Source organism: Antechinus flavipes, chromosome 1, assembly GCF_016432865.1.
Source record: "Antechinus flavipes isolate AdamAnt ecotype Samford, QLD, Australia chromosome 1, AdamAnt_v2, whole genome shotgun sequence".
In the NCBI taxonomy this organism is placed as follows: domain Eukaryota; kingdom Metazoa; phylum Chordata; class Mammalia; order Dasyuromorphia; family Dasyuridae; genus Antechinus; species Antechinus flavipes.
The window spans coordinates 155,095,827-155,113,211 of NC_067398.1; the positions used below are offsets into that span (position 1 = coordinate 155,095,827).

Genomic DNA, 17,385 nt, shown 5'->3' on the forward strand with positions numbered 1-17,385 from the left:
AATAAATACTTCTTTCACCCCTTCATTTGAGAATGACATTTTTTAAAAATTTAAACTCAGAAAAGATGAGTCTTTCTGGTTTCAGATCTAGAACTCTGGGCACTATGGAGTTACCAGGCTAGACCCAGCTTTACATCTCAATGCTGCCATTTATTGCCTATGCAATATTGGACAAGTCTCATTATTCTCTTATGTAAAATGATAGGGTAAAGAAGATAGCATCCAAGATCCCTTCCTATTCCAAACCAATGGTCCTCTAAACTACCTGAGAAGAATAAAAAAATCTATTTTGAAATTTCTTTTTACCTTAGAAACATTGAATTATCATAGGATGTCTCGATTCCTTAGTCCAGACTTTTTGTATCTTTATCCCCAGCAAGTGCTTGGCTCATAGTAAGCATTTCATTCATTTATACATACATACATAATGTAAATATGTATGCATACACACATGTGTATATATATTTTACATGTCCATTTATTTTAGAGCAGGTCATACTGAACTAATCACATTTCTTTTGTTTTCTTTTTTCAATCAGGTTACTAGATTGCTAGACCGCGAAATACTACAGTATAATTTACCTGTTTTTGAACAAGTATTTGATAATGTGTCTCCTACTATCTTTGTGAATAAAATGGAAAGATATGAGCTAGATGATAATATAGTTAAGTGCATTCAGAACTGATTAAATGATCAGATGCAAAGATTACTCATCAGTGGGTCGATATCATCTTGGAGAGATGTTTTAATGAAGCACTCCAGGGACTTGTCCTTGACTCTGGGCTGCTTAATAGTTGTGTTAATGACTTGCTTTGTGGCCCAGATGGCATGCTTATCAAATTTTCAAATGATATAAAGCTGGGAGCCATGGCTAATGTGTTGGATGAGAGTTGGGATTTAAAGAAGATATAGACAAGCTATAATGTTGGGCCAAATCTAGTAAGGCAAAATTTAATAAGGATAATCAAAAAGTAAAAAAAAAGTCAGCTCCACAAATATAAAAGCAAGGAGATGGGTCTAGATGACAGTTTACATGGAAAAAGATACTGAGTCATTTCAGTGTAGTGTGAGCTCAACATTATCTCCTTACAAACAGAAAACTCACACCAACTTATACTTCCTAAAAGAGATATAATGTCCCAGAGGAGGGAGGTGATACATCCACTATACTCAATCTTGATCAGACTATATATACACACAGATATACATATATGTGTACACAAACTATATATACATATAGCTATATACGAATGTTTCAAAAATTGTACATTGCAAATAGAGCTTCCTTTTCTTTTCCATATATTTAACATATATATATTTAATTAAGTCACCATTTCTACCCCCAATTTTGATTTCGCATCTTGCATACCGGAGCTAATCCAGTGACCAGGATGACAAGGGGACACGTAACTATACCATGATTGTCTGTTGGAGAAACTGATTATGCTTAATCCAAAAACCAGAAGATAAAGGGGACAGAATAAGTGTAATCAAGAATTGGAAGGACTTTCCATTTAGAAGAAAGATTAGATTTGTCCTGCTCAATTCCAAAAGTCATAACTAGGAACAATGGGTAGAAATAACCAAGACGGATTTAAGTTTTATGTAGAAGAAAAATCTTAATAATTAGAGCTGCCAATTGTGGATTGGTCTGTTTCAAGAGGTAGTAGTGCCTCCTTTCCAAGGGATCGTCAGATAGGTCTGGAGAATCCCTTGTTGGGGATGCTGTCAAAGGGATTCTTATTCATATGCAGGTCAAACCAGAGGACCTCCGAAATCCTTTCTAGCTGAGAGATTCAGAAAATAAATAAACATGCACACAAACACACACACATACACACACACACACACACACACACACACACATACACACACATAAAACTTCTCCCCCCAAAATGAGAGCAACATTATTCTTAAAGGCATGTCAAGATTTGTCTGCTCTAAGATTATTCTTTGATTTTGAGTGTTTTTTAATATTTTATCTGGAGGGGACTGTAAGAGATATGTTGATAAAGGTTTAACAACTGGCTTTCCAAACAAAAAAAGTACACAGAACACAGTTTAAAGTTTAATCTGCATTAATAATATTTTCCCCATAACTTTCATAAGTCTAGACATTACCCATAACAATAAATCAAGATCTAATTTTATTGTCAGCCAATTTCCCAGGTGCAAATGCTCACACTCAAAATTCAACCATCAGCTTTCTTGAGCCAGATTGATCTGGGCTCAAGATCAGGGAATATTACAGCAGAAAGTTGAATATGTTTTCAGATGTAGTCATTGAAGCAGATGTGTGTGTGTGTGTGTGTGTGTGTGTGTGTGTGTGTGTGTGTGTCTGAGTGTGATTGGGTAGGTGAATGGGTTTGTTGGTTGTTTTTCCTTGTTACATGGGGAAGGAATTCAGTATGCGAGGTCTGAAAAGAATTGTTTTTGTCATTGTTTTCATAAATGACTGATGTAATGACAAAAGGTGTTAAAAAAAATCACATGCTCTTAAAAACTACAATGTGCTCTTAAAAGCTATAACATGTTATTAAAAACTATATCTAATGTGAAGCAATAACTTAAATAAACATAAAAATTCCCTCTTTTTCTCATAGCTGATCTTGTTTATGAACTGATACTTTTTTTGGAAGAATTTGAAGTATCATTTTCATATTTTAAAAATTAATCAAAAATCAGCCCCTACAGAGATATAACACCCATCAGCTTTTCCCAGGTATTCCTGAGAAGATAAGTTGATATATAAAATATATAGATAAGTTGATCTATAATTCATTGTGTATAATAACATCTTCATGGCCACCATTTTTATTTTATATTTTCTATCCATTTATTTATAGAAAAGCAAATTCCTAAAGTCTAGTAGTGTCTACATTTTGATTTTGAGAGAAAAGGGGCTCATGTACAAGAGTATACAATATTATACAATAGTTCATTATAACTTTTACAACAATAACATATTTCAGAGTGAGAGATATTATTCCACATCTGGGACTCATTTTGTCATGATGAAATGTCTTAGGACATGTTATGTTTTATTCCCTTGTGGAAAGAGTCAGATATTCCTTTAGTGGGAGAAGCAACTCATTCATATGGTAGATCATCATCATTCCCACTTTCCTTTTCCTCCACTGTCCATCATGGTAATTATTTCCTTGATAATGAAGAAGAGAGAATTTCTTTGCATGAATGTGGCTCTCTCCATTTTGACCCACAGATCTAACCCAAACTTTTACTTTAGAAATTTATTTTGAGTATACATCACAATGTATAACTCAATGGGCATGGGGTTGTTCAACCTTTTTTCTGACCCAAGGCCACACAAATGAAAGGTAATGTTGTCCTGTGTGTGCTGTTATTATTAGCATATGTAATATTATCATTAGTAGTTGTGTGTGTGAATGTGGGCACATGTACTGAGGATCCATAGAAAGAACAGACCCCTTAAATGTGAATTCTTTCTCCTCCAAATAACACTATTTTGAAAGCAAATCATTATTTATGCCTCAAAAAATCTGGCGGCTCTTTCCCCAGGTGCAGGGTGAATTGTCCAGGCTTCTCTAGGGCAAAGGCAGGGTGAATGGGCCCAGTGAACCTGTGCCTGATGGTGAAGAGCAGTTGCCCACTCTCAGCATTTATGAATAAAAGTCTCTGGTTGCTGTAGTCTAGCAGGATGCCCACTCTGACTGCATGTTCAGTCACGTGGACGTTGCTCACAGTGCCATTGCTGAAAAATTTATACCTGAAATGAAACAGAATGAAAAGTATAGAAATTAAAATAAATCTGAGCTATGAAAACAATATACCTTGATTAACTTAGCAGCTATTAGCCAGAATACAAAGGATGGCCTAGCAAATAATGTCTTGCCCAGTGTTTAACTGGACCCTTCCTGGTGACTCAAGTATAACCATAACAAGAACCCTTGTTGACTAGGATTTTAAATATTTCCTTCCATCCTGTTATAAAAAAGGCCATCTCAGAATAGTCAATATGACCCTCTTCAACCTTTTGACTTTTTTCCCAAAAAATTTTCATTCTTTTCCAACTGCCTACACCTTTCAGCTGTTCCATTCATTGACTGTCATTCTTCTGAATAAAAAACTCCGTGGAGGCTTCTATGTATCAGAAAATGTTCTGCTGTCTTGCTTCCCTGAGGATGAATTAATTTTACAGTTTTATAATTTACATAAGGACCTCTGTTCAAGTTTGTTGAAGAAAAGAAGAATAATTTTGCTCAGCTTCATTCTTTAGAAAGATGGACAGGGCAACAGAAAGAATGTTGAATTTGGAGTCAAAATTCCAACTTGGCCATTTACTGTCTGTGTGACCTCAGACCAGTCACTTAATCTCTCTAGCCTGTACTTTGTTCATCCCATAAAATGAGAGAATTAGACTAGCTGATTTCCGAAGCAACGATTGGTACAGTGGAGAGAAAGTTGCACTTGGAATCTAAATTAACATTTTTCCTCAGACACTTAACTAATTATGTGAATCAAGCAAGTCAACCTCTCTCCACCTAAGTTTGTCCATCTGTTAAATGAGGGGTTGGATTCAGTGGCTGTTAAATCTCTTCCAGCCAGAAATCTACAATCCTATCTTTCTTTTTTGTGCTAGCTCCAAGATCACTAAAATCCAATGACTCTCATTTGCCTCCAAGATAAAATGTAAATTCTTCTGTTTGGTTTTTAAAGCTTAGCAACACATCTCCAATTTTTCCAGCTGCATTACAAATATCTAACTCCCTTTTCCCATACTACACTTTAGTGAACTTGGCTGGTCCTCAATTACTTCCCTCACAAATTGATCCCATTTCACAACTTCAATAACAATTGTCAATAACATCATTTTCTTATACATAGTTAGATTCTCATTAATGTGAATAACAAAGCGTGTGAAGTAGTCTATTATTCAGATTTTCATTCAAACATTTTCATTGCTTATTTATATTGGGTTGGAACCAGTTAATATATTTTACATATAATTATACTTTAAATAGTGTGAATTCAAATTATGCCACCTCTTCATGGGCTTATTCACACTAATGGGACCAAGCTGTAGTTGTTTTTATGGGTTGTAGAGTTGAAAGGAACTGAGAGGTAATTTAGTCAAACTCTTCTTTTTTGCAAATGAAGAAACTGAGGCTACAATTTTCCTAACATAACACAAATATAAGTTACAGAGACAAGACTAGAATCCAGATCTTCTGACTCTGAGACTTTCCCACAACACCAAAGTGTTCCCAGATTCCTCCCAGATTCAAATTTATTCAATTCAATAATTATCGGTTGAGAACTTTCTATGTACCTATTTACTCTCCTCCTTTGAGGTTCATATAATTCATATCTACCATCTAATCAAAATAATGGTAGCTATTATTTACTGATTTCCATCTCATTCCCCTATCTTCTTCAATGAGTTCCATACTTGGTTCATATTTTTTCCTCTCCTTCTCATCTTCTTTTTTTTTTTATATTAAAGAATTTCAACTTACATATTGATTCTCAAACACCCTAATCACTCAGTTCCTTAATCTACTCATTTCCCACTATATATTCTTCCATTCCACTTCAGCCACACTCAAAGATGGTCATGTTCTTGATCTTGATCAACCACAAATGCATCTCTCCCTTTGTTTTCCCCAACCAAACTACTCTTTATCCATGATATGATTTCCAATCCACCAATCCCTTAAATTTTTTCCAGGGTATCCCACTAGTACAGACCATTCGCTCCTCTTTTCCTTATCTCAACACTTTGAGAACCAATTCAACATTGTCCTCTTCTCAAGCCATGGACCTTATCGTATCACTGACTACATTACATCAAGCTTCAGCCTTGGATGACTCCCCACCATTCATAGCCTTAACTCCTACATACATGTACCCTCAAATAAAAGTAGGCAAAATCATACAACTATTCTGCTTGAATCCACTCCACATTTATGTTTCATGAAATTGGGCCTTCACTGCTGCTAGGCAATCCTTTTACACTTCCCTTATTGACTCACTCTCCATACTAACTCTTCCAGACTGTTTCATCCGTCTTCAAACCTCATTTCAGGTAAGAATTTTGCCTCATATTTTAAAGAAATAATTGAGGCTATTTGCCATGACCTTCCTCTTGTTTCTTTTTACTTATCTCATATCACTGAAATGTTTTCTGCCATTACCTTCCATCCCTGCTTCATATGATAAAGTGGCTTTATTCCTTATTGAGGCTAAGCCCATTAATTCCATTCCATCTCATCTCCTCCACGTGATAATTCTTTCAGTCATTTTCACTCTATCACCTGTCTTCAAAGCTCATGTCTCCCTCATCCTCAAGAAACCCTCACTTGATTTTTCAATTCCTTTTATAGCTAAATGCCATGAGAAGGCTTGCTTTTTCTCCTCTCACTCTTTTTGTTATCCTTTACAATTCAGCTTCTGACCCCATCTTTCCCTAGAAACTGTTCTCCCCAAAGTTAATTATCTCTTAACTGCACAATCTAATGGCCTTTTCTCAATCCTCATTTTTCTTGACCTCTTTATAACCTTTGACAGTTAATCACCATCTTTTCCTAGATATTCTCTTCTTTTTAGATTTTTGAAATACCACTCTCTTCAATTTCTCCTACCCGATCATTCCTTCCCATTCTCCTTTGCTGGATTTTCATCTAGGTTATGCCCTCTTACTATAAGAGTCCCAAAGGATTCTGTTCTGGACCCTTTATATATTATTTTACTTGGTGATTTTATTGCTTTCCATGGATTTAATTACCATCTCTATGGTTATCATTTTCATTTCTGCATATTCTACCCTAAACGTTCTGCTGGCTTTCAATTTCATATCTTCCACTGCCTTTCAGAAACCTTGAATTGGATGTCTAATAAATATCTTAAACTTAACAGTCTAAAACTGAACTCTTTTCATTCCCCTTGCTCTCCTATTACTACCACAGATTTGTATGTTAAAGGTATGGGTTGGGTTCTTATTACTACAAGGTTTGCAACTTTACTGTCATCCTCAACTCCCTATTATCTCTCACCTTCTTCTCCACATCCAATCTGTTGCTAAGGCCCATCACTTTGCAACATCTCCCAAAAGCCTTTTTTTTTCTGGCACCGCTATTACCCTAGTGCAAGCTCTCATTACCTCAAACTTGGACTGTTGTAATGACCTGCTGGTGAGTCTGCCTGTCTTTCCTCATCTCAATCCCTCTGTTATAATTTTCCTAAGGCCCAGAAATGTCACCCCTATACCCAAAGAATTCCAATGGCTTCCTATCACCTCTAGAATCAAATATAACATCCTCTGGCATTAACCTGGCCTTCCTATCCAGGCTTCTGACATCCAATTTCCTACCACATAGTCTCTGATACAAATACACTGCCCTCCTTTTTGTTCTGAATAAAACACTCCATCTCTTGACTCCGGGCATTTTCTTTGGCTATCCCCTATTCCTGGAATATACTGCCTCCTGATCTCAGCCTACTAGCTTCCTTGATTTCCTTCAAGTACCAACTAAAATTTCATCTTCTCTAGGAAGCCTTTCCAAACCCTTCTTAATTTTAGTGACTTCCCTCTCTTCACTATTTCATAATGATTCTACATACAACTTATTGATACCTATTTACTTGCATATTATCTCCCTATTAGACTGTAAGCTCCTTAAGAGCAGGAACTGTCTTTTGCTTTTTTTTTTTTTTATCCCCACTGCCTAGTACAGTGTCTCAAACACAATAAGTGCTTAATAAATGCTTATTGACTGAATGACTATCTAGTCCTGTGCTAGGCAGGTGTAGGAGAAAGAGAGTACAAAAGGATTTGATGTTCTTGTCCCACAAAGAACTCAGAATTTAGTAGATGAGACAAAACTTACAGGCATAAAACAATTAGAGGATAATACAAGACAAAATATAACAGTGCTACTCAAGAGAACCCCTGAGCTTCTGGACTGTAGCCCACAATTAAGTACCCAAATGTGTGATACATATAATTTGTTATGGATAGTAGAAAGGAAAGAAATTATTGTAGGATAGAGTTGTTGGCAACTGGTTCCATCATATTCTGGCACAAAGAGGGAGAAGAAATGGAAGCAGTGTCAGATTTTATATTCTTGGGTTTAAAGATCACTGTAAATGATAACTATAGCTATGAAATTAAAAGATGCTTACTCCTTGAAAGGAAAGCTATGGCAAATAAGAACAGCATATTAAAAAGCAGAGTCATCACTTTGCTGACAAAGATTTGTACGTTAAAGGTATGGGTGGTTTTTTTTTTTTGGTAGTAACATTTGGCTGGGAGAATTGGACTATAAGAGAAGCTGAGCACTTCAAAATCAATGCTTTCAAATGTAGTGCTAGAAAAGACTTTTGAGAATTTTGGACAGCAAGAAGATCAAATCAGTCAATATTTAAAGAAATTAATCCAGACTATTCACTGGAAAGATAAATGCTAAAGCTTAAGCTTAAATATTTCAGGGACATAATGAGAAGATGAGACCCACTGGAAAAGAACCTGATGTTGGGAAGACTGAAAGCAAAGGGAAAGGGGGCCAGCAGAGAATGAGTTGGATAGAGTCACAGGGAATAATGAACTTGGTCAGAATTCAAGAAAGTAGTGCAGGATAGAAGGACTTGGTCTGCTCTACTCCATGGGGTCATGATTGGTCATATATAACTGAAAAAAAAAAAAACCAATAACAACAAATAAAAAGAATTGTTGGAGAAGATTTATGAAAGAGATGGAATTTGGATTAGGTCTCAAAAATTAGGGAGAATTTTATTATTTCCTTCAAGGTTTGGTTTTTTCCCTCAACAATCATTTTTTGCACAAAATCTTTACCAGTCTTCCTAACTGTATGTGTTCCTTCCCTTGTAATAAGAAAGCTATAATTTATATAGCACTTAAAGATTTTCAAAGCATTTTTATGTGCTTTTTCATTTGATCTTCACAACTACCTTGATTGTTAGATGCTGTTATTATCTCTGTTTCACAGACTATGAAACTGAGGGCAGACAGAGACTGACATGCCCAGGGTCACATAGCTAGTAAATGCCTGAGACTAAATTTCAATTTAAGTCTTCCTGGCTCCAGGCCCATTTCTCTATTAACTGTGTGGCCTAGCTGCTTCTAATTACTCTGTAAGAGTTAAGCACTAGGTTGCAGTTTATAACAGTTTAGGGACTTTCTTCATCATTCATTCCCTACATTTCCCACTTTGGTCATTTCCTTTCCTTCTCTTTCCCCCTGCCTTAACCCTTTTCACCTTTTTCTAGGAGAACTATAATCAAATCTCTGCCCTATTATTCTATGTTTCTTTGTCATTTCTCTGATCATTATTCCCTTTTCTAGTCAATACTCTTCTATCAATGATTGTGTGCTTCATTAGAATGTAAACTTCCTGAGAACAGGGATTTTGTATTTATATCCCCAGAACTTACCCTAATGACTGACACATAGCAAGTGCTTAGTGAATACTTTTTATTCTTTCATTTGTTAAAGACAACACCTAATGTGTTCTAACTTGGCCCATTTCTTCAAGACCAACAAAGGTTAATAATCTTTAAAGACCAATCCACAAACACTAATAACAAATTTATGACTATTTCAGATTTTAAGACAGTGCACACTGCCTTAAAGTACCACATATAAACACATAATACACATAAATAATAATATACATAAACACATCTCTTTTATACCCATGTAGATTTAAACTTACCTCTGTGGCTCAGAACAGTGCATATACCAAGAAGCATTTCCCTGTCCCAGAGCACTGCCTTGCATGTTAGAACTGGAGCAGATTCCAAGACGATATGCTGGACAGTCTGTTACTGTGGTTTCCCAGTAATGTTGGCCACAGGGAGGTAGTTGCTCACCCAGAACAGATGGAGTTCTGTAGGTAACATGCATAAAATTAAAATAGTCACCAAGTACAATGATTGCAATATGTTTATTTCATGAATGTTCACAGTTGTTATAGTCTACTTTATTTGTGAGTCAAAATTTTCTCGGATTTGCCAGAAAGGGACTAAGACATTTCTTGCATCACTGTACTTTCAAATTTGTTTGACCAGTCACTAAGATTTTTCTGAAATCCTCAATACTTGTTCTATAAATCTACTTTCCATTCTTGTGCATTTACCATATTTCACCTTCATTGGGGATAGAAGAATTAGACATAGTATCTTATACATAACAGACACTTAATATGAACTGAATTGAGTTAAATCCAATATAACAAAAAGATGAAGAGTAATGAAAGGATTTCTATTTTAAATAGCAAAAAGTAAATTCAGGAACATGAATCCAATATAAGTTCTCTTTCAGTATCATAGAAGTGGAAATCATCCAGTGCATCTTAAGAGAAGCAGATTCCATAGCTTTTCTTCCATCCCCAAACCTGCATGTGGGCAACTAATTTAATTTCAAGTATCAATATTCTATGCATTCATAATGAACAATTAAAAACAACATATTAAATACAAACAATAACATAAGTAATAATAAAACTGGTTTTCTTTATGCTATTATTTAGTCAGGTTTTCAGAAGAGTTTTGGTTGACTCTCGAAGGACTCTTGGGAGCATCATTAGTGCCCTTGAATGATGAATGCACTAACCTCCCATGATGCTAGATGAAGAGTTCCTGTTGCCATGCTTTAGTTACTTCTGTGACAGAAAGATTGTTATGAAGCAACCTCTAATATTTCTTCCCTCTTTATTAGTAATGGTGGGTGACTCATTCAGTTTCTTCTTAAAATAGTTAAGGCAACAAGGAAGCTTTTCTACTTTCAGTGATGTTAATGTTTATGCAGCACTTTCTGCCTTTTCAAGTTTAACATATGAGAAACTGATTAACGTACTTGGACTTTTCTAAATCTTGTCCCCCTATTTGTAGCATCATCAGAGAAAAATGGCCATGACCAAAATATTATTGGTAAATCCCCCCAGATACTCGATTATCCCAGGTCAACAACTGCATCATCTTTTCTGATATTTTCTTTTTAGATATATTCTGCCTATGATCTTTTATTGATGCTTGATGCAAATAAAGTCCCAACAATTATGATATTAAGTGAAATAGTGTTAAAAGGGGCAGTCAATTCTATAGGAATAATATTAAAGATTTGCGATTGACCAAATGGTGTGATAGCAAGTTGTGTAATTTACCGAAAGATTTGCCTAGGATTGTAAATGATGCTCCTACAAACCAAAGAGTATGTCTGTATTATTCTTTATGTCATCTATTTCTTAAAGAAATTTGTTTTACAGAACTATAGCAAATAAGCTATCTTCTTGTGCTAAATTATTATAAAATACTGCCACTAGTGATAAATGAAAGCTTTTAGATTGTTCCATGATAATAACCTGTTCCTAGTAAATATCTGGATTTGATCATGACAATAACAATATCTTACACCTCAGTGTTTGCACTTTGGAATCCGTTATTTAATTTGATACTCATATTGTGTAGTAGGATTTTTTCTTTTTTTTCCTATAGCCTTCCTCTTGTGAAACTTCTAATTTTGAAATTTTCACCATGGAAAAGAACAACTTGGGTGAGATTATCAAAATGATTTTAATGTGTCCATGGGGGTCATTCCCTCCCCCCCAGTCATTTTCAAAGGGGTTGATTAAAAGGAAAAAAATACTTTAGTTAGAGAAGGTTAAAATAGAATCAACTTGGACTTTTTAAGTTGAGCATGTAATACAGAAAGAAGTAAAATTTAAAAAGCAGTACTTTTTCTTTCAATAAAGACAGTAAAACTGTCTAGTTTTGAACCGAAAGGTTTCTATGTGTGTTTATAAATATATGTATATATGCACACATACATATATAGTTATACACATGTGTGTGCATATGTATGTATATATATAAATAACAAATATGAAAATAAGTAATTTTTGTAATATACCCAATCTATCATATTCATTTTGTGTTTTAATTTATAGATTTATATAGATACAGCTATATAAAACAGAATCAAACTCCTTTGTATTCATTTTGTTTATATAGGTATATCATCTATATATCATGACAATATAAAAATATATTAAATTACATATGACAATTATAAACATAAATTTATATAAAAATTATTTAATTTATATTAACAACATGTGACAATTATATACCATGTATTATATATAACATGATGTCATATAATAATATATAATATAAAACATAACATATAATGAATAATATATAGCTCATATATGAATATATAAATAATATAATATATAATTGTGAATACATTTTAGACATTTTAATAATCTTATTCTATAATATACTCTTTTATTCATTTTGTACATAGATATATTATCAGTATACATTATGTTAAATATTATATAATGTATTATAAGATAACAAGTTATATCTAAGTTATATATATAAATCTATATATACAAAATGAATACAAGGAAGTAGTTGTATCATTGTATCTTTGGATAATATATCAATTTATACATAATTAATACAAAGTAGCTTGGTTCTGTTGTATACACACACACATATAGATCTATATAAACTATGTATCTATCTATAACTCTATCTCCATAATATACAGCAGGCTCTAGCTACCTAATAATTTCATTTATGTGCTCTCTATCCATCCATTTACATTCATTGTATATTTGTACATATATTATTTATTATCTATATGTTAATTACATACACATTCATTATCTATGCATTTTAATTATACATTCATATAATTTATATATTTATCTAAAATGAATACAAGATAATTTGGATCTGCTTTATAGAAATATAATCACAGATTATAAAATCTATATAAATCTATCATTTACATAGATCCAAGCTACTTTTCAATTCACTTTTATATAGAAAAGATACTTTAAAATGAGAGGGAATTCTTTATTGTTTTTATTTAGAGTTTTATTTTAGACTTCAAATCACATTATTTATTTATTTAAAACTTTTTTTTAACTTTGCCTTCCAAATTCTCCGCCTCACTTCAGTCCCTCCCCCTCTTCAGTCTCTCTTGCATTGAGAAGGCAAGCAACATTATATCAACTATAGATGTAAAGCCATACAAAATATATTTCTATACTAGCCATATTATAAAAAAAGAGACAAAAAATAACAAAAGTGAAAAATATATATACTTTTTATGTTAGACTTCTTTCTGGGTTATATATTTATAACCTTTTCTGCACATATCAATTGATCCTAGGTCAATATTGAGCCTAATTATGTTATATTTGTTTTTACATACATAATATAGTGAAATAATACAAAATAGTTGGGGTCTACTTTATATGTTATATACAGAGATAGATTTATGTTTATATATGTTGATGTTTACAGATAAACATTATCTATCCATCTATCAGACCTAAAGTACCCTTGTATTCATTTTGTATTTATTATTCATGTACTTATATATGTTCGTGTTTTCTTCCCCAATATAATGTAAGCTACTTAAAGGCAGGGACTGTTTCATTCTAGTCTTTAACATAATGTCTGGTACATAGCGAGTTATTAATAATATTGGTTGACATAAATATGTGTATAAATATTTTGGTATCGTGTATGTGTGCACATCTGAATTTTATTTCTCACACAGACACTTCAGTTGAATATAAAATCAATTCTAGATTGACACATTTAATAGAAGGTTACATAGCTGAGGTATCAGAATTTTTCCTGCTTGGGATTCTACTTACTCAGTGAGTCGCCTTCTCTCTGTAAAGCGGATTACTGTCCCATCTGAAGAGATCTGTAGTGCAGGGTGAGCAGTCTCTCTCAGTAGGAGAAATCTGGTTCCTGTTGCAAATTTAGAAAAGAGTATTACAATACTATCACAGTGAGGAAGGTCTGGATCACTTGGACCTCAACTGGATAAGTGGAGCTCTCTACTTCCTCTGAAGGAAGACATTGAGATATTCAGCTTCTAAAGAGCTTTTCTAGGAGTGATTGACTGGGAAAAGCAAAATTCTGGGGTGAAAAAATCCATCCATACATTAGACAACTCCAATGTCTGTGATAATGGGAGTTTCCTTAAGGAACTGAATGGCCCTTTCTGTAAAACAGCATTCATTTTTAATGATATAATTTTGGTACTGACCATGACTTGGCAATATTGTTATGGCTGATCCAGAGTTGCAGATTAAAACATTCTAAAAAATATAGTAAGGCACTCTAATTCTAAGAATATAATTTGATCAAATCAATGTAAAAAACAATGGTCGTCTCATGGAGCAACATGGAGCCAGGACAGAGCTGGGAGTTGGTCACTTCACTGAGTACTCCCAGAAATGACCAGAATCCAGGCCTATTTTGATTCCCACTCAAGTCCCATTGTATGGCAACTGCTACAAATGTACAAATAGGTAGAAGCTATAACATATGGTTTCATCAAGTAGGGGAACTCTCTCCATCATTACAGATAACAACTCTTTCATGTCTCCTCATTTTATTTGATTTTTATACAAATTTTTCCACGGATTCTCTTCAGAGAATCTTCTCTTTGAGCTAGAAACTTCCCTCTGAAGGTTTTATCTATTCTTTTCTGACTCACCTCCTTTTTTCAATCAACAAGGATTAAGTACCTAATATGTTCTGAGGATTATGCTAAGCATTGAAGATACTAAGACAGGCAAAAAAGCAATTCTTGCTTTCAAGGACCTCACTCTAATAAGGTAGTCAAAATACCAAAAAAAGTTATATACAAACAAAACTTGGCAATATTGTTATGGCTGATCCAGAGTTGCAGATTAAAACATTCTAAAAAATATAGTAAGGCACTCTAATTCTAAGAATGTAATTTGATCAAATCAACGTAAAAAACAATGGTCATCTCATGGAGCAACATGGAGCCAGAACAGAGCTGGGAGTTGGTCACTTCACTGAGTACTCCCAGAAATGACCAGAATCCAGGATGAATTTAGTATAATTTCAGGATTTACTACAACTTCAGAAGGAAAGCACTAAGATTAAGGACTGAGACAGACTTCTTACAGCCTTTCTAATCATATGAATCCTTATGTACGTCATTGTTGGAAATATGTTGCAGTCTACTTATGTCTACTATGTGTCTTTTCATTGCTTTTTATGATACCTACAATTTTTGCTGTTCAGAGATCATAGTCTTCCATAATTTGTAACTATAGAACATCACTGAGGGAATACTGCTGTTAAAAAGATGAACATTTGTGGCAGCAAACAATAGAGGATCAGTGAAAATGCTGCACAATTCCTAAAATATGATCCAAACTATTGCTCTTCCCCTATTCAATTCTGGGCCAATGAACTATCTATCACCTCTCACTATGGGTGCTATGAGGTTCAAATACACAATAATGGACAGAAAGCAAATATTATTATCAGAATTATTATTTTTATTATTAGCCTACAATCACCAGGCCTTTAGTCTGGTGAAAATTTCATTCCCTAAGCTCTCCTGCAGAGTTTAAGCAATGTTTATAGAGCAATACAGAAGTATGCTGGTAAATGTTTAACAACCAGGCCCTTTGGGGGAGGGAGGTAGGAACTAAATACATATTTTTCAGTTTAATCTGAATTAGCACATTGTTAAAGCAGTCAACAAAGTAATAAACCAATGCTGGATTTGTAGTAGTTGCCTATTTCTGAGGCTTACATAATCCAAGCTGGTTAGAGCTCACTCCAGCATATCCATATCCAACTCTCCTAGTTTATCGCCATCACCTTCTAATTGTTCTCCCTACCTAAAGTTCCTCCTCAGGACAATTATCTTTCACATAGCTGTCAAAGTACTTTTCTTTAAGAATAGCTCTGATCATGTCACTTTTCTATTCAATAATCTCCAGTGGCTCCCTATTTATTTGTTTATTTGTTTGCTCCCTCACCCTGGATAATTAGAATCTTCTCCAGAGATAATATTAGTTTTTTTTCTTTTTTTTAATTCAATTTTTTCCATTTCAATTCAATTTTCCAAATACAAATTTCAATTTTCAATTTTTTTTCAATTAACATGGTTCCAATTGATCATTCCAGCCCTATCTTGTATTAATTCTTTCCCTATACTCTACACTTCAGCCAAACTGACCCTCTCTGTGTTCCCCACACATTTCATTGCTCATAACCATGATTTTGCACTGCTCATTCCCCATGCCTAAAAGTTACTCCCTCTTCATGTCCATCACCTAGAATTTTTCTTCAAGATGCAGTTCAAGAATCATCTTCTTTATAAAACTTTTCCTGATCTCCACAGCTGGTAGTGCCCTCATTCCCAAAGCTCCTTATATTTAATGACTGTATATACTGTATATATTCATATTTGTATATATCATCAATTATTCAATAAAATGTAAAATTCTTGTGAGTAGGAATTGTTTCATGTTTTAAATTCATACCCCCAGTATTTGGCACATAGTAGATGCTTAAAGAAATGTTTGTTAATTGGTTGATTGATAGAGGATATATATATATGGATATATATATCAATGAACTACTCAATATGTTAGACTTACATTTCATGTTATCAACTGAACAGTATTCATTTTTTATTTACTTTGTGGCTTTAGTGGGCATAAGCCAATTCTTTTGAATGACTATAGATTTCATCAATAAGAATTCATAGTGTAGTCAGACTCAATGTAATTAGTACAACATGCTATAAATAGAAACATTTGTAGAACCATACCATTGAGAGGGAATCATTCTACTAATACTCTGAAAAGGGCATGGTCTACCTTCCAAGACACTGAAAAATACCTTAGGGGAGCTAATGTCTTACTTGATATTGATACTCAGGGGTTCATTGAACAAAGTTATCTCTACAGAATTTTATATGATTTTGACATAAGTATATTAAATAGCTTCTTTCAACAGAGCCTTTAACGCTATTTTATCTTACTGTATCAAATACTGTTCTGAAATTTTAAAAAATAACAATAACTTAAATTCTTTCCACCTTTCAGCTCTAAATATTGATATGCAATAGAGTTCTGTCAATAAAAAGTTATAATTTTTTTTTAAAAGACAGTCAATATAGGCATGGATTAAAAATGTCAATTAACTCATGTATTATATTCACATTAACTGAATTTTGATTTTCATTAAGTGTGATCTGTATTTTATGATTCATAAAAAAAATATTGATATGCAATAGAAGAGTATCCACTAATATGTGTCTTATTTTCTTCTTGCATTTTCATCAAAGATACCCTTGCATGGGTGAATGAACTATTCTCATAAAAGTTTTAAAGAAATAAGAGGAGAAATATAGGTGAATAGTTACTGATTTTTTTTTCAGTTCCTTTGGTAGTGCTAGTGATGGTGGTAGTGGGCAAATGTTACATTTATGATCTTTACCATTCTTTAGGAATCTTTTGAAAATATCTGGAAAATTAAGTTGCTCCAACATATACGTCTTCTGTTGTATT

The 17,385-nt window shown here is 33.6% G+C and overlaps 1 protein-coding gene across 1 annotated transcript in view; it reads right to left on the bottom strand.

The window, feature by feature from the left end:
* Positions 1-2,056: 2,056 nt before the first annotated feature.
* CMYA5 (cardiomyopathy associated 5) overlaps positions 2,057-17,385 on the bottom strand; it is a 107,051-nt gene continuing 91,722 nt past the window's right edge. The window contains exons 11-13 of the mRNA XM_051991766.1: positions 13,684-13,783; positions 9,715-9,888; positions 2,057-3,749 (exon numbers count right to left, since the gene is read on the bottom strand). Coding sequence (XP_051847726.1) covers positions 3,503-3,749; positions 9,715-9,888; positions 13,684-13,783 — 521 coding nt within the window. The 3' untranslated portion in view covers positions 2,057-3,502. The remainder of the gene's footprint in view (positions 3,750-9,714; positions 9,889-13,683; positions 13,784-17,385) is intronic.